The 25,648-nt window shown below is 34.7% G+C and overlaps 1 protein-coding gene across 11 annotated transcripts in view; it reads left to right on the top strand.

Moving 5' to 3' along the window:
- Positions 1–25,648, top strand: part of CCDC91 (coiled-coil domain containing 91) — a 398,587-nt gene that overhangs the window by 171,217 nt on the left and 201,722 nt on the right. For 10 of the 11 annotated variants that reach the window (XM_025403285.1, XM_025403279.1, XM_025403278.1 and 7 more), the window contains one exon: positions 7,617–7,694. The exons of the other annotated variant lie outside the window; for it this stretch is intronic. In XM_025403285.1, coding sequence (XP_025259070.1) covers positions 7,617–7,694 — 78 coding nt within the window. The remainder of the gene's footprint in view (positions 1–7,616; positions 7,695–25,648) is intronic. 11 annotated transcript variants of the gene reach the window in all.

A 25,648-nucleotide genomic window follows, 5' to 3' on the forward strand; every position in this document is an offset into this window, starting at 1 on the left:
TGTGAACAGAAAAACTCACTGTAGATAAATGACAAGAACATTAAAAAGTGATTTTTAGTATTCAGCCGTTTTCATTTTGTTCATCAAATTTTAAAATGTATTGAGAAGCTGTGTTACTAGAATGTTCCTTTCTGCTTCTGGGGTTAAAATATAATCAAACTTTGGAGACCAGACTTAAAATGGGAGAAGTCACACAATATTTTAAGAATTCTAGAGTGTTTTAGATTCTTATTGACTGGGATGTTTGTAGATTTATTGTGTATATATAGGTTATAGACCCTTTCTTTAACATTTAGTGACTAGAAATTGTTTCTTGCTATAACCACAAAGTAGGGAGGATTTGTTGTAATTGTCCCATGCAAGTAGGCACAGCTGGTCTTAGGACTGCAAACTTTGTCTGCTCTTCCCTTCTCCCCCCGCCACTCCTTTTTTCCTCCTCTTTTCTCCCTCTTTCTCCTTCCCTCCCTATCCTTCTTTCCTTGATATTTTCCTCTTTTCCTACATAGTTTTCTTCCTTCTTTCTCCCTTCTTTTTTTTTTTTTTTCTCCTGTGCTTGGCCTGAGTTAGTTTTGAGCATCTGCCTTTCAAGGCTCCATGCCTTTGAAGATCTTAACAAAGCTAAAAATAAATAATAATCTGAATCTGATGCCAATAAACTGAATCTGATGCAGAATGGAGTTTCTTTCTTCTTGGAGCACTTAATAAGGCGACACTGAAGTAGCAGTGGGAACAGAGCCAATCCAATCAACAAATTAACCAGGATCTCAGCTGGGGTTTCGCAAAAGACTACTTTTCTCAGGCTGTGCAGGATTTGGCCTTCATTCTTTAACAGAATGTGATTGGTAGAGGACATGTTGTGCTAATGGAGAATTCACAATGGCAACAATCATGGCACTGTTGTAAACATATCATCTTCTCTTATGAATTTCATTTGAGTAGTTGTTTTCATCTTCAGGATGATGAATTTAGTGTGACCTGTTTATTCATTCCACTTTTGCTCACCACCAATTTCTTTCCTTAGTGTTTTGCCTTAGACATGGATGTGAAAATATCATGTCTGGGGTTTGTAAATTAACATATAGGAAAATTGATTACTTCTGTGCATGTATGAATAGATTGTGAGGTCCTTTGCATACCTTCTTCATTGTATCTGTTAGGAGAATTCCAGGAGAAGTTTGCTTTTTTACTCTTGTTTTTGATTGAGAGGATTCAGCAAAGCTGATGGCTTTGGATTCTGCATGCCATGAAATTCATGCCATGTGTTAAGGCAGCCATTGTTGGGATAGGAGCAGTGATTAAAATTAGTCTTTTGAGATTTTCGTTATCTTACTCTAGAGGGACAATCTTATTAAGGGCATCCATTTTAGTATTGGAGATAGAGTGCTATGGCAAAATTCTTTATTTCCATTTGTAATATTTATACTTTTAGACTGATTCTTATCATGTTTTATATTTGTCTAAATTATGGAATTAGTTTTTGAGACTGGGTTTGATTTTGAAGGGTCTGTCATGTGCTATTATTTGTTACTACATGTATAGAGAGACTGAGAAATAAGACAGAATGGAGAAGTGGAGACTAAACATTTATTCTACGGGAAAGACTTCTGTTTCATAATGCGGTGTCATGCTCATGAAACCTACTTTCGTTGCAAGGATTATGGCTCGTTTAGGAAAAACAACCAGGCTTATTGCAGCTGTCAAGTGGTGTGGTTGATGAGAAATGAAGAGGTGTTGTTTTGTTGTTGTTCTTCTGTACTGATGGTATGCACATACGGTATAATCTTATCTTTTTTGCACTACTCTGGCATTTATAATTAGGCCATTTAGGTGTGTGGGATTTTTCAGATTTTGGGAGGGGTAATTTTGTACCATTTCTCATTCAGACTGTTTTCATGTATGGGTTGTATGTTATCCCACCATCTTTATTTTGATTTCTTGCCCCATAGATATCCTTTTGGAATATCTGGAGGTGTTTGTGTCTGCCTTCTCCAATATAGTTGATTAGTTGTTGTGAAAGGGATGTAATCTTGTGGCTTCCACAAAAGTGGTGGTGAAGCCTATATTGTAAAACCTTCCCAAATCAGATATTGTTTGCTAATAATATTCTGGTAGGCTAATTGTAGACTGGCTCTTGACCAAATAATTTGGAAGGGGAGAGGCAGCTGCTTTCTGATAGATGGAATATAATGTGGTTAGTTGATCTTTGGAATTTATTTATCTTTTTAAGATCACTGTAATAATTCATTCCAAACACATCAATTAAATGCTGACTTTTAATCATCCGTGTAGCAGAGGATCCTGTTGCTATGCATGAATTAATTTCTTAGAAGTATTAGTAGAAGTTCTATTTGGCTTGGTAATTACCAACAAAAATAGGATATGAGCTTTTTAAAAGAAAGTCTTGATTCAGATGTTCATATCGTGTGTTGCTGTCAATATACCAGTGATGGTCACAAAAATATTTTTTGTTAATATTTCACTGTTTTGGAAAGCACCTTTATTTGTTGATTGTATGGTTCCTTGTTTACATGTGTATCTTTTAAAAAATTTCTTGAATACTCATCATGTCCAGGCATATTAAGAGTATGAGACCTAGGTATATTTAATCATTTTAGTTAAGAAGCAGTTGGAATAGGAGCAGTTATGGGTAGAGGAGGATTGGTTGGAATGTGCTTACATTTACCTTTGAAAAGCACGTTTGGATCAGTTTTGTCAGATGAAAACTTCTGGTTAGCAGTAATAAATTGATGAATGAATATTTCAAATTTTATATACCATGACTAGTTATATGTCTTTGCTTCACCACAATGTATGAAATATGATATGTGATTCTGTGTTTTATTGATTTATATGCAGAAAACATACCTGTTGATGAGGGAATGAGAATACATTCAAATAGCTTGATTTTGATAGGATATTTTTAAATAAGCAGCATTAGGGTGGCTATCAGGAGATCAGTTTAGGCTTTGCTGTGCCGTTATTGAACAATACCTGGCGCACAATCATTTTAGTGACTTTAAACAAAGTTTTTGACTTATCTGGGCTTCAGTATCTTCATTTACAAAATGAACATATTGGAATAGTTTACTTTGGAAGTCTCTTTTTGCTTAAAATTTCCGTAGTTTTATTTAAGGTGAGGAAATTTGCCTTTGTCATCTCTTTCTAGTCATGTTTTGGGGTTTGACATTTTGAAAGAAAGTTATCATTGTGGTTAAATTTGGCTTGACTCCTTTAAAGATGGGCTGTAAATATTTGGCTGTATATTCTTGAAATGAATTTTAGTATGACTACTTGGTTATTTCTGTGGACAGACTGTTGTGTCACATTGTGGTTGTATGATTGCCATTAGTAACTTTCAAGTAAGCAAAGGAGGGTTGATTGATTTGTTTGTAACATACTGTACTATAGGATAGTATTAAGAAAGTTGGAAGTTGGAAGTGTATCTTAGAAATAATTTATTCCATCTCCCTCATTTAACAGATAGAGAAACGTACCCAAAAAATGTTTTTTTAATTTATATGCTTAGCTTGTATCAGAAAAAGAACATTGTTTTATTCTCATTCAGTCATTCAGCAAACATCTATTTGAACCTGTCAGGGAGCCTCCTTTTGAAGACCAGGTTGTGAATAGTGTTATTAACATTTTTATTTTGATGTAAAATAGTTCTGTCTCTCTTTGATGAAGAAGGAAACACCTTTTGCTCTTCCCAAATATATTTGACCTTCAAATCTTGACCATTCTATTTCTTCTTTATTCAGTGCTTATTGACTGAGCTGATATTCTATATAATGCACCATTTAAGGTACATATATTCAGTGTCAAGTAAAATTTCACCCCCTCAAATTGAACTTACTATTAAACTGTGAAATCTTTGTGATGTCCTTTTTTCTTCACTTTAATAAGCACCATAGTGTTGTGGAGTACTAGCACTACCTCTTCCAATATAGTTGGGGCATATAGGAATGAACAATAAATGTAAAACATAGTGATAGGTGCTATGAGAAAAATAAAGCGTGATTAGTGGATATTGATCAGTGGTGTACTCTTTTATATATGTGGTCAGGAAAAGTCTCTTTTTAGTAAGATAATTTTTGAGCATGATGTAGAGGAAGTGAACATTCAATATCTGGGGTAAATAGCATTTGAAGCACAGCAGCAAATAGCAAGTATAGCAAGTGTAATAGTCTTACACTTTTAATAGCACACCAATACTTCTTTTTTTTCTTTTTAAGATGAAGTCTTGCTCTGTTGCCCAGGCTGGAGTGCAGTGGCGCAATCTTGGCTTACCATAACCTCTGCCTCCTGGGTTCAAGTGATTCTCCTTCCTCAGCCTTCCGAGTAGCTAGGACTACAGGCTTCCACCACCAGGCCCGGCTAATTTTTGTATTTTTAGTAGAGATGGGGTCTCACTATGTTGGCCAGGCTGGTCTTGAACCCCTGACCTCGTGATCTGCCCGCCTCGGCCTCCCAAAGTGCTGGGATTATAGGTGTGAGCCACTGTGCCCAGCCGTACACCAATACTTTTTAATGACTAATGTCATTATTCAGAGCCATAGATATTGAATGATTATACTATAATTGAAATGATGTACATTTATTTTCAATTTGTAATTAATTAGGCCAAAGAACATATTCTTCTTTAGCTTCATTTATGGGATCTAGGTTAATTTGCTTTGTTTTAGGCTAATTAACTCTTAATTTTTAAAGATCTTTAAACTTTTTTGGTAGTCTCTTCAATTTTTAAATTAGTAATAGTTATTGTCAAGAGAGAAAGAAAATAATATTTAATCAGATAAGTTTAAAAAATGCTGGTTTTACTAAAGGTAAACAGATTACTTACGAGTTTGTCAGAGGTTTTTAATATGTGAATATATGTTGTTAATTTCCACAATTTGTTTGACCATGGTAGCCTATTTTATGTTAGCTTTTCTGTTTTATAAAGCACTCTCTGGATAACACTAGTGTATCTGACTGCATATATCCCCAGGGTAGGATGTATGCATCCCAAGAACTGCCTATGATGATCCACTAGGTTATAAACATAAAATGGCAGAATATTTATTTCTATTTAATTTTTAAAATCTTGAGCAATGAAAATAAAAGCTGTGCTAATATTTAGTAAATGGGTTGGCGCTTTTGCCTTACCTAGTTCCTTACATGAAACAGTAATATACTATTTGTGAATTATAACTTGACATGAATGGGAGTTCCGAAGTGATGAGTTTTAGTGATGTCCTCATTTGTTTGCTTGTTTATAGTGTAGTGTAGTACAAGAATTTTCTTAAACAGGTAAATGTATTTAGTTATTATTACCTAGTTTTAACTAAAATAGCTCCCAGAACAATGAGAAACTGTCTTAAAATAGATTGTTGCCATGAAACATGTATTTATAATCATACTAATAAAAATCTGTGTTTATGACAATTGCTGTTGATTCTTTATGATTAGGTAGTTGAGCAAATTGTGATTTAGCTGTAATATGACAAGATAAAGGGCTTACCGGAAAAAAGAATTAGATGTTGATAATGAAATGTGACCTGTTTAATCAGTAAGGTATAATAAATAAGGGGAATTGATGAAAAAGGAAGTGGTAGCAGTAAATGGACAAGAACTATCAGCATTCTCTTTTTTCCTAAATATAGTTGCAGCTTAATTTTCTCTCAGAGCTCTTTCAAGTGACAGTGAGTTGTTCTTTGCAGTCATTCACGGTGGGTCACAGGCTGGCAGAGGCAGTGCCAGTTGCATCACGTGTCTTCTGCTGTCATCTTAGGCAGTGACACCCTGCAAGCCAATGTCAGAAGGGGAGTGTGTGAAAGATTGTATAGGAGGTTTATGTGGTTCATCACTCCAACCCACCTGGCATTAGTATAATAAATCCCACTTGATTGAGATGTATTCTTTATGTCAGTAGGTTTAATTTGCTGTTATTTTCTTTAGGATTTCAGTCTTTGTATTTATAAAAGAGATTTAACTCATAATTTTCTTTTCTTCTAAACAACTTTGCAGATTTTAGTATAAAGGGCATATTTTCCAAATAAAATATGGTAGGGAGTATTCCTTCTTTTCACATTCTCTGGAAGAGTTTGTGGAAGATATCTGTTAATGTTTTCTTAAATGTTTCTTAAGATTCACCTATGAAGCTTTGCGTGTATAGAGATTCCATGTGTCTGGAGAATTTTTTGTGTATGTGATTGTTTTTTTAGTTAATACAGGCACAGTTTCTTTAACACGTATAGTACTATTCAAATTTTGTAATTCTTGTTTTAGTTTTGGTAAATTGTGTTTTTTGTTTTGTAGTTTTAAAATTTTATGTAAAATTTTATATTTATTGATGTATTTTGTAGTATCTTCTCATTTTTTGAAATATTTATAGATTATATAATGTCCTGCATTTGTGCCTGATGTTGGAAGTTTTGTGGATTTTTTCACTTCATTATTTATTATCTTACTACTTATTTCACTTTTTTCTCGTCTTTTTTTCTCTTTTTGCTTTCTTTGACTTACTCTGTCCTATTTTAAAAGATTCTTAAAAATATTTTCGATCATACTATTCTTTTTGCTGTAGTCTTTATTTATTTTATTTTATTTTTTTTCCACTATCTTTTAGTTTCCTAATTCTGTTTCCGACTCTCTTTCATCTGATTATGTCTTCTATTGAGTTATTAATAGTACACATTTCTCAGGTCTAGAATTTCTATTTTATGAATTCCAGTTCTCTGGTGAAAGTCTCTGTCCTCTCTGTTTTCTCCATTTCCCTTCTGTTTTTCAGATGTATTAAGAACTCTTACATACATTTTAAAGACTCTGTAATAACTAGCATTGAAACCACCTATGGCCCCATCTCTGGACCTATTTCTTTTGTCTTACCTGTTTTCTGTGTGTGTGGGTGTAGGTGTGGGTGTGTGTTCCATTTTAGTTTTGTCGTTCTTATTTCTGATAATTTTGTTTCGGAAGCTGGGCATCATATTTGAAAAACTGGAAAGACTGTAGGATGTTAACAATGTCCAAAGAGACTTCATCCTCTCCTGTCCTAGGTAGGTAGAATTGGGGGCTAATCATCTTATTCCAGTGGTTGTCAAACTTTGGGATGTATTAAAAATACAGAGGCCAAGGCTTGTTGCGGTGACGCAGGGTCTCCCATCTCTCGATCCAGGTCAAGAATTGCCAGATACCCCAAGGGAAAGCACCTTTGCCTTGTGTTATCTCGCCTGTCAACATGGTTTTCCTTTTTCTGTTATTTCCCTTTAATTTCTCATTGCCTCAGTGTTCCCCAATGCTTTTAAGCAAAGCTTGTGTGTGTGTGTGTGTATATATATGTATATGTGTATATATATATATCAATAAAATATTATATATTACATTTATAATATATAAATATATAATACATAATATAGATATCTATATTATATATATATAAATATATATTATATATAAATATATATTTTATATATATAAAGATGTGTTTTATATATATACACTTTTTCTGTTTCCAGCTGTAGCATTGATGTGCTACAAACCACTGAATCATGCGTGGAAGCAGCAAAAGTCTATGGTTTTATTATTTTGAAAACAAAACAGACGAAAAACTCATGGTTTTAGTTTCCTTTTTCTTTCAGGAAAAACATAAACAAGAATTGGAAGACATGAGGAAAGCTGGTCACGAAGCCCTCAGCATTATTGTGGATGAATATAAGGTAGAAGTTTGAGAGTGTTGTTTACTTTTTTAAACCTTGGATAACTTTAGTAAAAAATGTACACATGTAGGTATGTGCAAACATATGCAAATTATATGTGTAGTCTTATTTTGCTACAGAATTTCTTTCCATTCAGCAATAAATATCCATTGAAAGCATACTTGGTGGATTACAAAGGTTAAATTAGACACTGTTCTAGATTTGAGAAAGTTTGAGAATATTTGAGAATATAATATCAGCAGGTGAGGAAATTTAAGTACAAAATAATATAGAATTAATTGCTAGATAATCTTTTTTGTCTCTGCTGTTGTTCCTCTGACAGCAAAAATATTAAGGCATGAAATATATCAGAAAAAATATTATTATACCTTTTTGCTTTCTTAAATCGATTTAGGTACACTTTAGCAATAACAAATTATAATGTCAGTATCACAGATATACAGTAAAACATTAATATTTAAAATTATTTTAAAAATTATTCAATTCTGTGTTTGCATAAGCTGAATTATTTAAAGCATATTGAGCATTTAATGTCAAATTTTTATTTCCCTTTAAGCTTCATTTTAGATCATTTTTCTTTTACAAGTAATGAAGGAATGAATACATTTTTATTGAAATAAAATACAATTATCCCCAGAAGTAACCAGTATTGGCAGTTCCATTGTACATTCTTCTAAGAGATTCTCCATCTACTTGTATATACTTATATGCTCATAACATGCTATATAGTTTTCAATTGATTTAAAAAATGTTATCTTACTAAATTTACTCTTTCTTGCTGTATTTACTCACTGACTTGGAGACATTTTCATGTCAGTATATATAAGCTTTTCCTATTTTTGTTACTCTTCTATAGTTTTCACAGTATTAAATATACCATAATTTGTTTAACCATACATGTTTAGATAGGCATTTTGTTTTTCATTGTTCATTATAATAATAAATATAAAAAATTCTCCGTATTACAGTTAGAATATAGAAATTTTTGTGTTGTTGATTAAACTTCCTCACTAGACTTGTTAGAAGTTAATGTCATTTTAGTTGATAATTTAGTATCAAAAGCTTCCTTAAGAAATCATTTGGGCTGGGCGCGGTGGCTCAAGCCTGTAATCCCAGCACTTTGGGAGGCCGAGGCGGGTGGATCACGAGGTCAGGATATCGAGACCATCCTGGCTAAAACGGTGAAACCCCGTCTCTACTAAAAATACAAAAAATTAGCCGGGCATGGTGGCAGGCACCTATAGTCCCAGCTACTCAGGAGCCTGAGGCAGGAGAATGGTGTGAACCCGGGAGGCGGAGCTTGCAGTGAGCCGAGATTGTGCCACTACACTCTAGCCTGTGCGACAGAGCAAGACTCCATCTCAAAAAAAAAAAAAAAAAGAGAGAGAAATTATTTGAATAAAAGTAGGAAAATAAATACATCCAGAATTAAGTGAAAAGTGTCTTTTTTTTTTTTTTCCCCCACACGTAGGGTATTAAGATAGTCCACTAGATATGTCTTAGGACATGAAAGGCCATTTTTGTGACCATACCTAATATAGTAGTTGATGCTTGATGTTAAAAAGGTCATTAAAAAGTGTCTGATTTTGGTGGAGCATGGTGGTTCACACCTGTAATTTCAACACTTTGGGAGGCCAAGGCGGGCAGATCACCTGAGGTCAGGGGGTCCAGACCAGCCTGGCCAACATGGTGAAACCCCGTTTCTATTAAAAATATAAAAATTAGCTGGGCATGGTGGTGCACACCTGTAATCCCAGCTACTCAGGAGGCTGAGGCAGGAGAATTGCTTGGATCCTGGAGGTGGAGTTTGCAGTGAGCCGAGATTGTGCCACTGCACTCCTGCCTGGGTGACAGAGTGAGACTCCGTCTCAAAAAAAAAAAAAAAAAAAAAAAAAGTCTGATTTTTATAGCAATGATAATTGGCCCTTTTATAATGTTTTTAATATTTATTAGTATAAACCGGTTTTACAGTTATTGAGTTGAGGAAAAGTCCTATATTATTATAGTATTGATTTTGACAACTTATTGTATCCCTAACGCTGAGGGTGGGAAGAATTAAAATACAATTGGCCTAATATATTTGCAGATTCCATAACCATGGATGAGAAATATTTGGGGAAGAAAAGCAATAAAAATAATAGTACAACAGTAAAAAGTGACACAAATTACTTGCTATCTAAAAAAATAGAAGCATATGGTAAAATAATTATCACATGAACTTCTTATGCTTGAATCTAGAATTGGTAAAAAAAATCATTCCACTTCTTGTTCTTAATGTGCCACAAATCATCAACACGTTATGATTTTTTTCTATATGAATTATTTTCCCTTTATCCATACTATTATGAAAGCCGATTCTCAGCATATTTTAGAACACCTTGGTTGTGAAATTTTACATGACAGCCAATATATCTGATAATATTTCTCCTCAGAGTACTATAATATTATTGTATGAGATCGATGGGGAATTCAACAAGTCATATGATTAATCAATATGCAGTGAATTTTCACTGATTTAAAAGTATTTATATCCTTTGACTATATCCTTTGACTGAGCTATGAAATAAAAAATTAAATATAACTTTGTAGGCAATTTGATTGAATTCCTAATCCATTTAACAAGTCATCTAAACATCTGAATATTTTACATTTCTCTTTAACTAATTGCTAAGTAATGACACTGTACAAATATGTAAAATGGGTAGCTCTTAACCAAGTTTCTTTAAAATGGCATTTGTAAATACTAGAATAGTTATCACTTATGATTTTATCCTCCTTAGTTGCCAGTATTGAAATTTATACCAATAATTATGTTTGCAGCAAAGAAAATATTGTGGCATTAGAACCAAAACAGTGGTTTAAAACATCAGATACCAACCTGTTTAGAAAAACAGCTAAGCACACTCACAATAACAAGACAAATAATTTTTCATTAATATTTTGAAAGCCATATTTTACTGTAGTGTATGAAAATTTGATAGATGATTCATTAATTATTAGGTATTTCAAAAGGAAACCAAAATATCTCTAGTTACTATTGTTAATAAAAGTTGTATGAACATTCTCTTTGCATTTATTCATTTCTTAATTCAGCAAAGATTATTGATTATCTTCTTTATGCCAGGGATTATTGTAAATACAGCAGTGAGCAAAATATTCAAATCCTTGTTTCAGTGGGATGTAATTCCACGTCTACATTCCATGACTACATATATTTAGGAAGGAAGGAACTTAAAGTCATAGCATTCCTTGACATTTCAGTTTTCAGGGCTTCACACTTTTACCTCTCCCTCCCCTGTAAATGTTTACTCAAATATGCAACTGGAATAGAAAAATTTGCTACTGTCTCACCACCAGTCCTGGCTCCTGGGGATCTTACATCCTTCTAGTTATCATGGACTAGATATAATCAATCACTTTTTTCCTGTCCAAGTTGAGCTGAAATATTGTTGAGGAGTTTGAAAAAATATTCCTTAGAGAAGAAAGTGGAAAATACCAAGTAAAGTAAAACAAAAATGGCAAAAGCCTAAAATGTAATGCATAGTAAGATAACTTATCTTTGTATAAACTTCTGCTTCCAGAAATATGAAGACATAACTTTCAATATTTTTCCTATTTACTACAGATTAAAAAAAACCCTGGATGTTTTATATAAAAATATAGTCCCTGAAATAAGTCCCTGAAAGTAAGACAGAAACAGGCAGACTAGCTAGGAACTATGAGACCCAAGTAACTACATGGTAGTGGGTTCCCTGGATTTTCTTTTTACCCTTTTTGTCCCACCAAAGTACTGGAGAAGTGAGTAACCCAGAAATACCAATGGGCACATAAAAACAAACCTCAAGAAAAACCTACTCTCTCTAACCAAAATCCTCCACCTAGTAAGACAGAAAAGCATTAGATAGTAGCCATTTTACTTCCACCAAACACCATAGGAAAAAATGGCAGTGAAGGCTTGTTAGAGCAAGAACTTAGATTTTCACTCCTATCAGGTTATAAATGAGGAATTGTATCTCCTCCCTGGGGTGGTGTTAAAGAAGGTGGAGCAGGGAACTAGGACTTTAATTCATCCTGGGCAGTAAACCCCCTTCCTGCAAGTGTCAGGATAGGCCATCTAGGAAACTAGACTTCTACCCTAAGCTGGTGTTGATGAGGTATTCCTCCCTTACTGTGTTGGGAAGATTTCAAGGGATATCTAATGGGAATCAAGCCTGTCATTACTGCTTGGTAGTAATGAGGCCACTCCTCTGTGGTTTCAGTAGATGGTTTGTGGGGAACAAGAATGTGGCACCCTTACTCCTCATAGCCGGGTTGGTATCAGTGGAGGCCTAGTGGGAAGCTGAACTCCCAACCATGTCCAGAAATAACAAGGAGATCCTTGTTCCCTGTATGCTGAGTGCTAGTAGAGGCTGAGTTGGATACCTAGACTTCCACCCTACCTGGAGATTTTCCTTTTTTTCTGCTGGAGTGGTGTCCTGTCAGAAGAAATCTCCTGAAACATGATTTCAGATGTCTAGATTTCAATTAAAAATTACTTATATGAATAACCAAGAATATTTTGTCTTGAATGAAAACCAAAAAGGAAAACAGATGCTGAATTGAGCAGCTTCCAGTTTTAGAATTATCTGACAAGAATTTTAAGTATCTGACAAGAATTTTAAATCATTAATTACAAAAATGTTTTAACAAGTGATTATGAACATTCTTGAAACAAATGTGAAAACAGAAAATATCAGCAAGTGTCAGCAAAGTAATAGATTCTATAAAGAAGAACCAACTGGCAATTCTAGAAGTAAAAATATAGTAACCAAAATTAAAAACTCAGAGATGGGCTCAATAGTGGAATGGAGAAATAAGGAAAGAATCAGTAAATTTGAAAAAAATAGAAATTACCGAATTTGAACAGTGTAGAGAAAACAGACTGAAAACAAATGAATAGGGCTTTAGGAATTTGTGGGATTATGATGAAAGACCTAAAATTTATATCATCTAAGTCCTGGAAGGAGTGAAGAAAGAGGGCAAAACTTAAAAACATTCAAAGAAAGATTTGCTCAGAATTTTCCAAATTTGGCAAAAGATAATACTGCATATTTCAGAAGCCAAATGAACTGCAAATATGATAAAGACAAAAACAAAATGCATGTCAGCACCCACTGTAATGATTAATTTATACATCAGCTTGACTGGGTAATGGTTTCTAGATATTTGAGCAAATTTTATTTGAATGTTTTTGTGATTTTTTTTAATCAGATAAGATTAACATTTAAATCTGTGAACTTTGAATATAGTAAATTTCCCTCCATAATGTAGGTGGGCATCATCCAATCATTTGAAGGCCTTAACAGAATAAAAACTGACCTTCCCTGAATAGGAAAGGATTCTGCCAATAGACTGCCTTTGGATGCAAGCTGCAATGTTAGTTCTTCTCTGGGTCTCCAGCCTGGTCAGCCTTATTTGCAGATTTTGAACTTGATAGCCTGCATAATCACATGAGCCAATCCCTTAGAGTAAGTTTTTCTGTGTGTTTGTACATATATGGATTTGTTCCTCCAGAGACCTTAATACACACATAGCTAACTTTCCTCAACCAAAAATTGAAAATCTTGAAAGCAGCCAGAGAAAAATGACATTTTACCTACAGAATAACAGAAATGTGATAGATATTTCATTAGAAACTATGGAGGTCAGAGGAAATGGAACAAGTGCTGAAAAAAAGAACTTTTAACCACAAATTTTGTATCCAACCCATATTTCTCCTTTAATTCTTTTGTCATTGAATAACTTATTTTTGGTGACTTTAATTCTTTTAAAATTACTGAGGCTTACTTTATGGCCTAGCCTCTGATCTATCCTGTGCACTTGAGATGATTGTATATCCTGCTATTGTTAGATGGAGTGTACTCTACATATCTGTAGGGATAGATGGTTTATAGTGTTGCTTAGGTTTTCTTTATGCTGTTAATAATCTGCCTAATTTTTCTAGCCTTTATTTAATGTAGGGTGGTGAATCTCTAAATATTATTGTTGAATTGTTTGTGACACTTTTAATTCTGTCAGTTTTTACTTCACGTAGTTTTTGGATATTTTGTTAGTTACATATATGTTTTTAGTTGTTACATCTTAATGTTAGTTTGTTTTCATACTGCTATAAAGAACTACTAGTGACTAATTTATAAAGAAAAGAGGTTTAATTGCCTCACAGTTCTGCCTGGCTTGCAATCATTGTAGAAGATGAGGGAGAAGCAAGCACCTTCTTCGCAAGACAGCAGGGGAGAGAGAGAGAGAGAGAGTGAAGTCGCAAGTGCACACTTTTAAGCCATCAGATCTTATGAGGACTCACTCACTACCATGAGAACAGCATGCTGGAAATCTGTCCCCGTGATCTAGTCACCTCCCACCAAGTCCCTCCACTAACACATGGGAATTACAAATCAAGATGTGATTTGGGTGGGGACACAAAGCCAAACCATGTCATTCTGTCCCTGGCCCTTCCCAAATCTCATGTCCTTCTCACATTTCAAAATACAATTATGCCTTGCAATGTCCCCTAATACTTGCAGTGTCATTGCAGTATTAACCCAAAGTCCAAGTCTAAAGTCTAATCTGAGACCAGACATACCACTTTTGCCTATGAGTCTTAAAATCAAAAACAAGTTAGTTACTTCCAAGATACAGTGGAAGTACAGGCATTAGTAAATGCTCCCATTCAAAATGGAAGAAATTGGCCCAAACAAAATGGCTACAGGCCCCATGTGATTCTGAAACCCAGCAGGGCAGTCAATAAATCTTAAATCTCCAAAATTATTTCCTTTGACTCCATGTTTCACATCCAGGACATGCTGATATAAGAGGTAAGCTGCCAAGGCTTTGGGCAGCTCTCCCCCTGAGGCTCTGCAGGGTACAGCCTTGTGGCTGCTTCCACAGTCTGGCATTGAGTGCCTACAGCTTTTTCAGGTATACAGTGCACGCTCTCAGAGGATCTGCCATTCTGGGATCTTGAAGATGGTGGTCCACTTCTCACAGCTGCACTATGTAGTACCCCAGTGGAGATTCTGTGTGGGGGATCTAACCCCACATTTCCCTTCTGCAGTCCCCTAGTAGAGGTTATCCGTGAGGGTTCCGCCTCTGTAGCAAACTTCTGCCTGGACATCCAAGCGTTTACATACATCCTCTGAAATGTAGGCAAAGGCTCCCAAACCTCAATCCCTGCCTTCTGTGCACCTGCAGGCCCAACACCAAGTTGAAGCTACCAAGGTTTGGGGCTCACACCCTCTGAGGCAATGGCCTGAGCTGTGCCTTGGTCCTTTTTAGCCACAGCTAGAGCTGGAGTAGCTGGGACAGTGTGCCATGTCCAGAGACTGCATAGAGCAGTGGGGCCCTGAGACCATCCCACACAACTATTTTTCCCTCCTAGACCTCTAGGCCTGTGATGGGAGGGGCTGCCATAAAGATCTTTAAAATGCCCTGAAGACATTTTCCCTATTGTTTTGGCTATAAACATTCAACTCCTTGTTGCTTATATAAATTACTGCAGCCAACTTGAATTTCTCCCCAGAAAATGGGTTTTTCTTTTGTATTGCATGGTTGGTCAGTCTGCAAATTTTCCAAGCTTTTATATTCTGCTTCTCTTTTAAAGATAACTTCCAATTTGAAATCATCTCTTTGTGAATGTATGACTGTGCACTTTCAGAAAAAGGTCATTTTTCAAATGCCTTGCTGCTTAGACATTTCTTCTGCCAGATACCCTAAATCATGTCTCTCAAGTTGATCTTGCAGATCTCTAGGGCAGGGTCAAAATGCCGTGAGTCTCTTTGTTAAAGGATAGAAGAGTAACGTTTGCTCTAGATCCCAATAAGTTTATCATCCCCCTCTAAGACCACCTAAGCCTGGACTTCACTGTTCATCTCCGTGTCAGAATTTTGGTCAAAACCATTCAACAAGTCTCCAGGATGTTACAAACTTTCCCACATCTTTCTGTCTTCTTCTGAGCTCTTCAGCGTGTTTCAACCTTCATCTTCTACCCAGTTCCCAATTTGCTTCCACATTTTTAGGTATCTTTATAGCAGCCCCCCACTCCTGGTACCAATTTTTTGTATTAGTCAGTTTTCATACTGTTATAAAGAACTACTTGAGACTGGGTAATTTGTAAAGAAAAGAGGTTTAATTGACTCACCATTCCACATTGCTGGGGAGACCTCAGAAAACTTATAATCGTGGCAGAAGGCAAAGGAGAAGCAAGGATCTTCTTCACAAAACAGCAGGAGAGAGAGATGGCGAAGTGGGAAGAGCCACACTTTTAAGCTGTCAGATCCCTTGAGAACTCACTATATGAGAACAGCATGGAAGAAACTGCCCCCATCATCTCATCACTTCCTGCCAGGCCCCTCCTCTGACATGTGGGGATTATAATTCAAGATGAGGTTTGGGTGGGGACATAGAGCCAAACCATATCAATCTTCCTGATGGATTGATTCCCTCTCTTATTATATTTTTTATCTCTAGTAAGATTTTTTTTTGGCATAAAGTCTATTTTTTTCTGATATTTAATATAGCCACTCCCATTCTATTTTGGTGGTGGTTTGTATAGTAGGGGTCCCTAACTCCCAGGCTGTGGACCGGTACCATTTTGTGGCCTTTTAGGAACTGGGCTGCATAGCAGGAAGTGTTGGTGGGCAAGCAAGCATTACTGCCTGAGCTCCACTACCTCAGATCAGTGTCTTTATATTTTCATAGGCATACAAAACCCTGTGGTGAACTGCATATGTGAGAGATCTAGGTTACATGCTCCTTATGAGAATCTAATGCCTGATGATCTGAGGTTTAACATTTTCATCCTGAAACCATCCCCTTTACCCTAGTCTGTGGAAAAATTGTCTTCCATGATACCGGTTCCTGGTGCCAAAAAGTTAGGGACTGCTGTATGTATTTTCCCATGCTTTTACTTTGATCCTATTTGTGTCTTTGAATATAAAGTTTGTCTCTTGTACAAATAGAATTGTATGCATATTATTTTAAACAGTTGCTTTTTAAATCAGTTAAGAAAAGGGAAGCAGCGTCCAATTATGCTGTCATTTAAAATTACCCTTATAATTATGGCTCCCTCCATACCAGTGGGTTCTGCATCCATGGATTGAACATTGTATTCACTAGATGAGAAATCCGTGGATATGGAGGGCCAAATTTTTGTATCTACAGGTTTCACAGGGCCAGGGGCTTGAACAATCTCAGATTTTCGTATCCTTAGTGGTCCTGGAATCAGTCCCTTTAGATATCAAGTGGCATCACTACCTTTACTGGCATGCTTTGTTTTTTCACATAGATCAAATTATTATCTGGAGCTGCTTGCATTAGTGTGAAGAACTTCCTTTAGTATTTATTTTCTTCTTCAAATTTTATGGTTTTAAGTCTTAGATTAAATCTTTAATTCATCTTGAGTTGATTTTTGTGTATGGTGAGAAATAGAAATCCAGTTTTATTCTTCTACATGTGGATATCCAGTTTTCCCAGCACCATTTATTGAATAGGGTGTCCTTTCCTCAATTTATGTTTTTGTATGCTGTATTGAAGATCTGTTGGCTGTAAGCATTTGGCTTTATTTCTGGGTTCTCTATTCTGTTACATTGGTCTAGGTGTCTAATTTTATACCAGTATGATACTGTTTTGGTTACTATAGCTTTGTAGTATAATTTGAAATTGGATAAATATGCTTCCAGATGGGTTCTTTTTGCTTAGGATTGCTTATTTGGGCTTTTTTATTCCATATGAATTTTAGGATTATTTTTTCTATTTTGTGAACAATTATGTTGGTATTTTGAAATTAATTTCATTGTATCTGTAGATTGCTTTGGGCAGTGTGGTCATTTTAATGATATTGATCCTTCCAGTCCATGATTATGAGATGTATTCTCAGTTATTTGTGTCATCAATGCTTTCTTTTTGGTTTTAGCAGCGTTTTGTAGTTCTCCTTGTACAGATCTTTCACCTACCTGGTTACATATATTCCTGGGTATTTTAATTTCTTTTTGTAGCTATTGTAAATGGGATTACTTTTTTTATTTCATTCTCACCTTGGTTGTCATTGGAGCTACTGATGTGTGTACATTGATTTTGTAACCTGAGACTTTACTGAATTCATTTATCAAATCTAGGATTTTTTTTAGAGGAGTCTTTAAGGTTTTCTCGGTATGCAGTCATGTCATTGGCAAATAGAGATAATTCAAATTCCTGTTTTCCAATTTAGATGCCCTTTATTTCTTTCTCTTGTCTGATTGCTCTGGGTAGGACTTCCAGTACTGTGTCATCTCATTGCCTTCTACATATGAGAAGTAAGCTGTTAATCTTTTTCAGATTCTCTTATATACTAGTTATTTTTATCCTGTTTTCAAATTGTCTGTTTTTCACTTTTAGTATTTTGACTATGATGTTTCTGGGTGTGTGTCTTTTCATCTATTCTACGTGGAAGTCATTGAGCCTTTTATATGTATAGATTGTTTTTCATCAATTTTGGGAAGTTTTGAGCCATTCATATTTTTTCTCCTACTTCTCTTTTCTCATGTGTTACTTTCATTATGTATGTATTAGTTTTCTTAATGGGGTCTCACATGATTTTTAGGCTCTAGTCATTTTCATTATCCTTTCTCTGTTCTTCAGATTGTATGATCTTTATCAGTAGTTCTTAAGGTTTACTGATTCTTTCTTCTCGTAACTGACATCTATTAATACAACTTTCTATACATTTTTCTGAATAAATGCTTCTCAGTTTGTTGTAAGACCTTTGATCAATTTCCAGAGACTGAATGATTGCTTTGCCAATTTGCCGTGTCACAGGATTTGGCTATGTCCCCTTCCAAATCTCATCTTGAATTGTAGTCCCCATAATCCCCACATGTCATGGGAGGGACTCAGTGGGAAGTGATTGGATCATGGCGCAGTTTCCCCCATGCTGTCCTGGTAATAGTGAGTGAGTTCTCATAAGATCTAATGCTTTTATAAGTGTCTAACACGTCCCATGTTTGGACTTCTCCGCCCCACCTCCCGATGAAGAAGGTGCATTGCTTGCCCTTCACCTTCTGCCATGATTGTAAGTTTCCTGAGGCCTTCCCAGCTATGCAGAACTGTGAATCGATTAAACCTTTTTTCTTGATAAATTACCCAGTCTTGGGTATTTCCTTCTAGCAATGTGAGAATGAACTAATACACCCTGCTTAACAGATGACATTCTGGAGTAGAGGTTCCCCCCACCACGCCCTGCCAGCTCCTTATATTGCCATTCCAGAAGTTCCACCCCCCTTTCTTATTTTTTTAATCCAAATTAAAATGGTGGTTAATTTGTTACAAATATTCTTTATTTCAAAAATGATTATTCTGAGGTCAGTATCATGAAAGACTCATGACATTCTCTTTATTCTCAGTGCATTGACGAAAGTTATGGGTTTGTTTATGTCATCTTTCATATTGGATCACCTCAACCCATGGATCTTTGCTGATTTCTTTTTCCGATTCTTTTTTTAAAATGCAGGACTGTTCTTTTGCGTGAATAATTTGAGATTACACATTTCATAAATGTTAGAATATATTTTGGGTTTATCATTTTAAAAATTGCTTTTGCTTCAAATATTAATTTAAACCTTAATAAAGTGCCGTATTTATTTTTTTCATGGATAATCAGATAAAACAATATCCTAAAGCACATTTTTGTTAGCAATATCTTATGTACCTAATACCATTTAAATGAAATAGCACTTTTTAAAGCTCCCAAATCATGTGATCAGCAGTTTCTAATTTAAAAATAACCATAAGTTATGATAGGACTTACACTTTTCACAAATAATTGAAAATTCAGATTCACCTAGAAATAGTCCTATATTTAAGAGATTAGCTGACCTCATCCAATTGGAATTTACTTATTTTGAGTATGTAACTCTATGTTCATACACCTTTAAATCATCTATTCCAGGAGCTGGCTAAAGAAAATCTGTAACTCAATCCCATGTTTAAACAAATTTAAGATCTAAAGTTATTATGTTTTATTGGGCCTAATATTCTTATTCTGTCTTTAGTGATTTTATATAATAATTTATAGACCTTAATTCTGTGATTTCGTGAAGAAATGTTACATGCCTACCAGAATTTATACTTTGAGACTGCTAAGTACTTCTATTAGTAGAGCTGATTAAGAGCTTAGATTTTCAAATTCAGACAGACCTGGATCAGAGCCCCACTTCTGCTATTTACTAACATTTTGACCTTGGGCAGTTGTTTTAAAAAACTATTTTAGTTTCTTCTTCAGTAAGTGATGGAATAAACCATGGAACCTATTCATAAGAGTGTTGTGGGGATGCAGTGAGAACAATGAATATTGCATGGCTAATAGTTAAGCTCTTAATAAATATTAGCTGTTATCATTATCATTCCTATATGTAACATATCAGACTTTTTTAGCGTAGCAATTGCAATACTTTTTCATTATCTCATAGCTGATTATTAGTTGGTTGTCTTCGTACAGATTCTTATTTCAGTCTTCTTAGAAATATCCACTTCAGAGTAAAAGATTGTGGCCCACCTCTTCACCTTCTTGGGCTCAGTTAAAGGCAGCATTCTTTTGTTGACTTAGAAAATAAATAGATCGTTGCAGATTGATGAAAAGGACATGTGAAATTTTGTTGAAGTACAAAAGAAAACAAACGTAAAACTAATCTAATGTGCCTCATATGCCAAATTTTCCCATAATGTTTACTTAGTTTTGTTTATTTTTTTCTCTTATGTCATGATTTCAAAAATCTTTTATTCTGATAATTAACGGCAGTAAAGTTGACGTACATCTTGGAAGACTTTACATAGGCACATGCCACATCTAAGATTGTTTACCACAAGCAACATAAGAATTTTCCTTTACTTACTTAATTGGGCTTTTGTCTTGAACTTGTCATTCTCTAATACATGCACTGGCTAAGGCTTCATGAGTTCTTAATGTCTGTGGTTTTCTTCATCAAAGATTACTATTTATCTGTTATGCAGAATGTCATATTTTTGAGATAATGAGGAATTGTATTAACATGATCCTTTTTTGTTTTAAGATCCACTTAACAGTTGTGATTGATCAGGTTACTTTAATCCTTTGGTTCTCAGCTTCTGCAGTGCATAGTAAATTATTTGTGTTGCCTTTTAAAAGTGTATATGCCAAGGAGTTTTCTTTCCTGGAAATTCTGAATCTGCAGGTGTAGGTAGGGGCTAGATATTCATCGAGTTTTTCTTTTTTAAAAAAATTCTATTAAGTTATTCTGCTGCCCCATGGGAATTATTAAACATTGGCCTATCTTTTTACATTTGTTGGTGAATCTATTCTATTTTCTTTCAGCCATTATCATTTTTCTAATTTTATTATCTAATTAATAATGAGTCTCTTAAGGTTTTGTGGGTGGGTGTGCATACATGTATTTGCTTATATTGTGTCCCATTGAAATTACTGAGAAATTTTTCCACATAAGAAAGATGAATGAAGCAAACCCTAACAGAAACAAAGTGAGTGTAGGATAGACTGCTGTTTTTAATAGTTAAGAAAAAAGTGAGTTTTAGCTGTAACTAAGAAACAAAAACTTGTTCTTAATCAAGATTTAAAAAAACCAAAAACTTATTCCTTGTTTTCCTTGATGTGGTATAAGTGATCACAGTAAGAAAAGAATTCTTTATAGTGGAGGATTGGTATAATAGCACAGAGGGACTATCAAAGAAAGTCATACATGGAAAAAATACAGGCATATTTGCTAAAATAGATGTAACTTTATAGCTTGAGGAATACGATGCCTTGTCTTTTTAAAGAGAAAGTGTCTTTTTGCATAGAGGTGTTTGCTTCTTGTTTTCTTTTCAGAACTTTCTCCGTGTACATCTATTCAGTTAATAAAGTAGATATTAGTGCTTGAGGTAAAGTCATTTCAAATGTTAACTCATTCTCAAAATGACTATTCTTTGCATCCTAAATAACATTTGGGAAGAATTTTCCAAAGGAAGTGTTTAGTTGATGCAATCAGTGTGTTAAAATTCAAAGCTGGAATTCCTGCTAACATGGTATAATAGTGAGTGGAAAGCACTCAAGAAATTAAGTTCAACGTGTTTTTATCTGACTTTGAGCTCAGTTCATTAAAAATTCCAACTTGATGCAAATAAGATGTGAACATTTAGGTTAAAATTTTTGTTTTGCTACTGTGTAAGGAATCTCTTTCAAGGCAATGACAGCTACCTCCTCTCTTCTCCCTACTTTTTTTTTTTTTTTTTCCTTTAACATGGTGTTTACTTAAAAATAGATCAGTTAGAAAAGGGGCTTTCCCTTTTGAAACTCTCATATAGAGAAGTTTTTAAAATTTTATTCTGTAGTGATTTTTACAGGTTGTTTTTGTGGTTCTGGCTTACCTTGTTTATTTTTGATGTTATACTCCGTGTTTTTGTTTTTTAACTTAAAGGATTTAGACATTTCACAAATTATAACAGATAGGAAAAGTGTTGAAACATTATTGAATTTTGATGTAGTTGACAGATTGACAAGAATGCTAAGTAGAAAAATAGTCTGAAAAAGGCAAAAAATAAAATGTAGTTTGTTTTAATATTTTATGCACACACCAGATAAATTATAACTTTACTGATTTAAAGGTGTATTTATATTTCTTGACCCATCTGTGGGTGCCTACACTAAATATTGTCTGTATTGTTTTTGGTCATGTGAAAATTAGTTACTGATTATTACATTCATTTTGAAGCCAGAAGGGTTTATTTTTTAATTTTTTTATATAATCTTCTCAAACTCTAGTATTTTCTCCTCTGGTATTTTGTTTGCATGCATTTGGCCAAGCAGAATACATTTTAAAAACTTATCCTTGTAAGTACCTATACCTTTCATGATATTGCCACTACAGCTAGACATAGTGACACACGAACTCATTTTGCTTTTGCAGCATTTGTTTCTGAAGCTTGACTAAGTTGGTGATCTTTAGTTCTGTGTATTATATTCTAGATGGCAAAAAACAGTCAACACTGGGCACTTAAATAGTACTTATAAATACTTTACCATCCTAACGAGAAAGTAAGGAATGAGGAGATTGTTTTCGAAAGCCTTGGATGATTTTATGAAGAGAATTTCCTGATATTTTTCTCTTCCTCTTATATTTAAATATTAGGGTATTGAATCAGGTATAATGAAGTTTTAACTTATTAGGAACATGAAGTTTCTGCTACTTAGAGTGAAAAATGATGCAAAATTGCTACATACACTTTAGTAGCTCTAAAATCATTGTGGTGAGAATTCTTAGTATACTAATTTCCTATGTTAACCAAAGTGTGTTTTGCTGAGAGTTTTGGTCTTTTGTGCATTTTCTGAAAAGGTCAGATATACCCTAAATACTTTTGGTAAGGATTGCTTTGAATTTTAGCAATGTAAAATATGTCACATGCCAGCTTGAGTATCACATGACTGCTGTATTCTTATTTTTCAAAAGCATCCACTTGCTAGTATTTTATTTGAACTCTTGAATTGTTTGTACTGTTTTATAAAGGAGAACATATTACATTTAGGAGACCAATATTTTCCCAGGGTGTAGAGTTACTTGTATTGTATAAAGTTCTTTTCCAAGGAGAGAGAAACAATTTTGTTTTCTCTTCTTTTGATATTTTCCCTTGATTAGATATCGCTAAGTTTTTGCTCAAAGAGAGGAAAGTAAAAATTAAGATATATGAGACCTGACAGCATATCTTTATTTGAATTCCACCATTTTGTTAATCCAAAGGTATAAAATAAATTTATAGTTTTAGTTATTTGATTGAATAAGGATTCTCATAAATTCCAGCTTTTATCATATGATCAGATTTTTCCTGGACAAATAAAGATGTTCGCTATTGCCAATAGAGTTTGGCCTAACAGCATGCTAGCTAGATACTAGTGATTGGTTTGGAACTAAGGACTTGGCTTGTCCTTTCTTATCCCTCCCACCAACTTAACCTCAGTGGAGGACTGAGAAAGATTTGGTAGTTGAGAATACTTCTGTGTGCCTCTGTGTTTCCTGGGCTTAGCCAGAATTTTTCATGCAAGGCTATTCTTGTGGTTTTTCTAGGCAGGCCAAAACCAAAAGGTATTGGAAACCTTGCCAGAAAACTCACTCTAATATAGATTTAAAGCTTGCCTTTGTATTGTGACTGGTCCATTAGCTGATAGTCAAAGGAATGAAGAGGAATACTTCATTCTATTTTAGGAATAACAATTTCAAGTTTCTGCTGTGTAGCAGACCTTTAAAAATAATTCCAAAGATAAAAAACCTTAAGATGTGTAGAGTTTACATAAAAACTGTAGAAGAAAACCTAGGAAATACCATTCAGGTATTGGTATGGGCAAGGACTTCATAACTAAAACACCAAAAGCAATGGCAACAAAAGCCAAAATAGACAAATGGGATCTAATTAAACTAAAGAGCTTTTGCATGGCAAAAGAAACTACCATCACAGTGAACAGGCAACCTATGGAATGGGAGAAAATTTTTGCAATCTACCCGTCTGACAAAGGGCTAATATCCGGAATCTACAAAGAACTCAAACAAATTTACAAAAAAAACAAAAAGCAGAAAACAACCCCATCAAAAAGTGGGTGAAGGATATAAACAGACACTTCTCAAAAGAAGACATCTATGCAACCAACAGATGCATGAAAAAATGCTCATCATCAGTGGTCATCAGAGAAATGCAAATCAAAACCACAATGAGATACCATCTTACGACAGTTAGAATGGCAATCATTAAAAAGTCAGGAAACAACAGATGCTGGAGAGGATGTGGAGAAATAGGAATGCTTTTACACTGTTGGTGGGAGTGTAAATTAATTCAACCATTGTGGAAGACAGTGTGGTGATTTCTCAAGGATCTAGAGCTAGAAATACCATTTGACCCAGCCATCCCATTACTGGATATATACAAAGGATTATAAATCATTCTCCTCTAAAGACACATGCACACGTATGTTTATTACAGCACTATTCACAATAGCAAAGACTTGGACCAACCCAAATGTCCATCAATGATAGACTGGATTAAGAAAATGTGGCACATATATACCATGGAATACTATGCAGCCCTAAAAAAGATGAGTTCATGTCCTTTGCAGGGACAGAGATGAAACTGGAAACCGTCATTCTCAGCAAACTATCACAAGGACAGCAAACACCATATGTTGTCACTCATAGGTGGGAACTGAACAATGAGAATACTTGGACACAGGGCAGGGAACATCACACACCAGGGCCTGTTGGGGGCTGGAGGCTAGGGGAGAGAAAGCATTAGGAGAAATACCTAATGTAACTGACAAGTTGATGGGTGCAGCTCCAACATGGCACATGTATAACTATGTATCAAACCTACACCTTGTGCAAATGTACCCTAGAACTTAGTTGTTTTTAGACAGGTGAGAACTGCCTTTTCCCTCAATTATTTTTCACCTACTAAAATGAACTTTTCTTTTTTATACTACATCAGGTTAATATTTGTGACTAATGTTGCTCAGATCTGAATGTTGTAGCAATGTCAGTCTCATTCTATAAAAATATTGATTAATTACAGATTTCTGCTCATTATCATAAAAAATTTAGGCTACTGTATCATTAGTATCTTCCAAGGTCCATAATGAGATTATTTATTCATTTTGACCTGATTGAGATTTGACCTGTTCTGGTGCAGTTGAAAGTTTTTTTGAATCTATTTCTAAGCTTGTTCAACAGGGTTCTATCTCTAAAATAATGCTGGAGGACTGATTATACAGTAGCATTTGTAAAGGGCATATTTCTTTAACAATTTTAATCAACATGATATATCAATTATTTAGTTTTTAATCTTTCATTCTTCTAATGAACTGAATTATCAGTAAAGTCTATCTAGATTCAAGCATTTTCAATATTAGAGAAAAACACTACCTAATTATACTGTAG

Source organism: Theropithecus gelada, chromosome 11 (genome assembly GCF_003255815.1).
Source record: "Theropithecus gelada isolate Dixy chromosome 11, Tgel_1.0, whole genome shotgun sequence".
NCBI classification, from domain to species: Eukaryota; Metazoa; Chordata; class Mammalia; order Primates; family Cercopithecidae; genus Theropithecus; species Theropithecus gelada.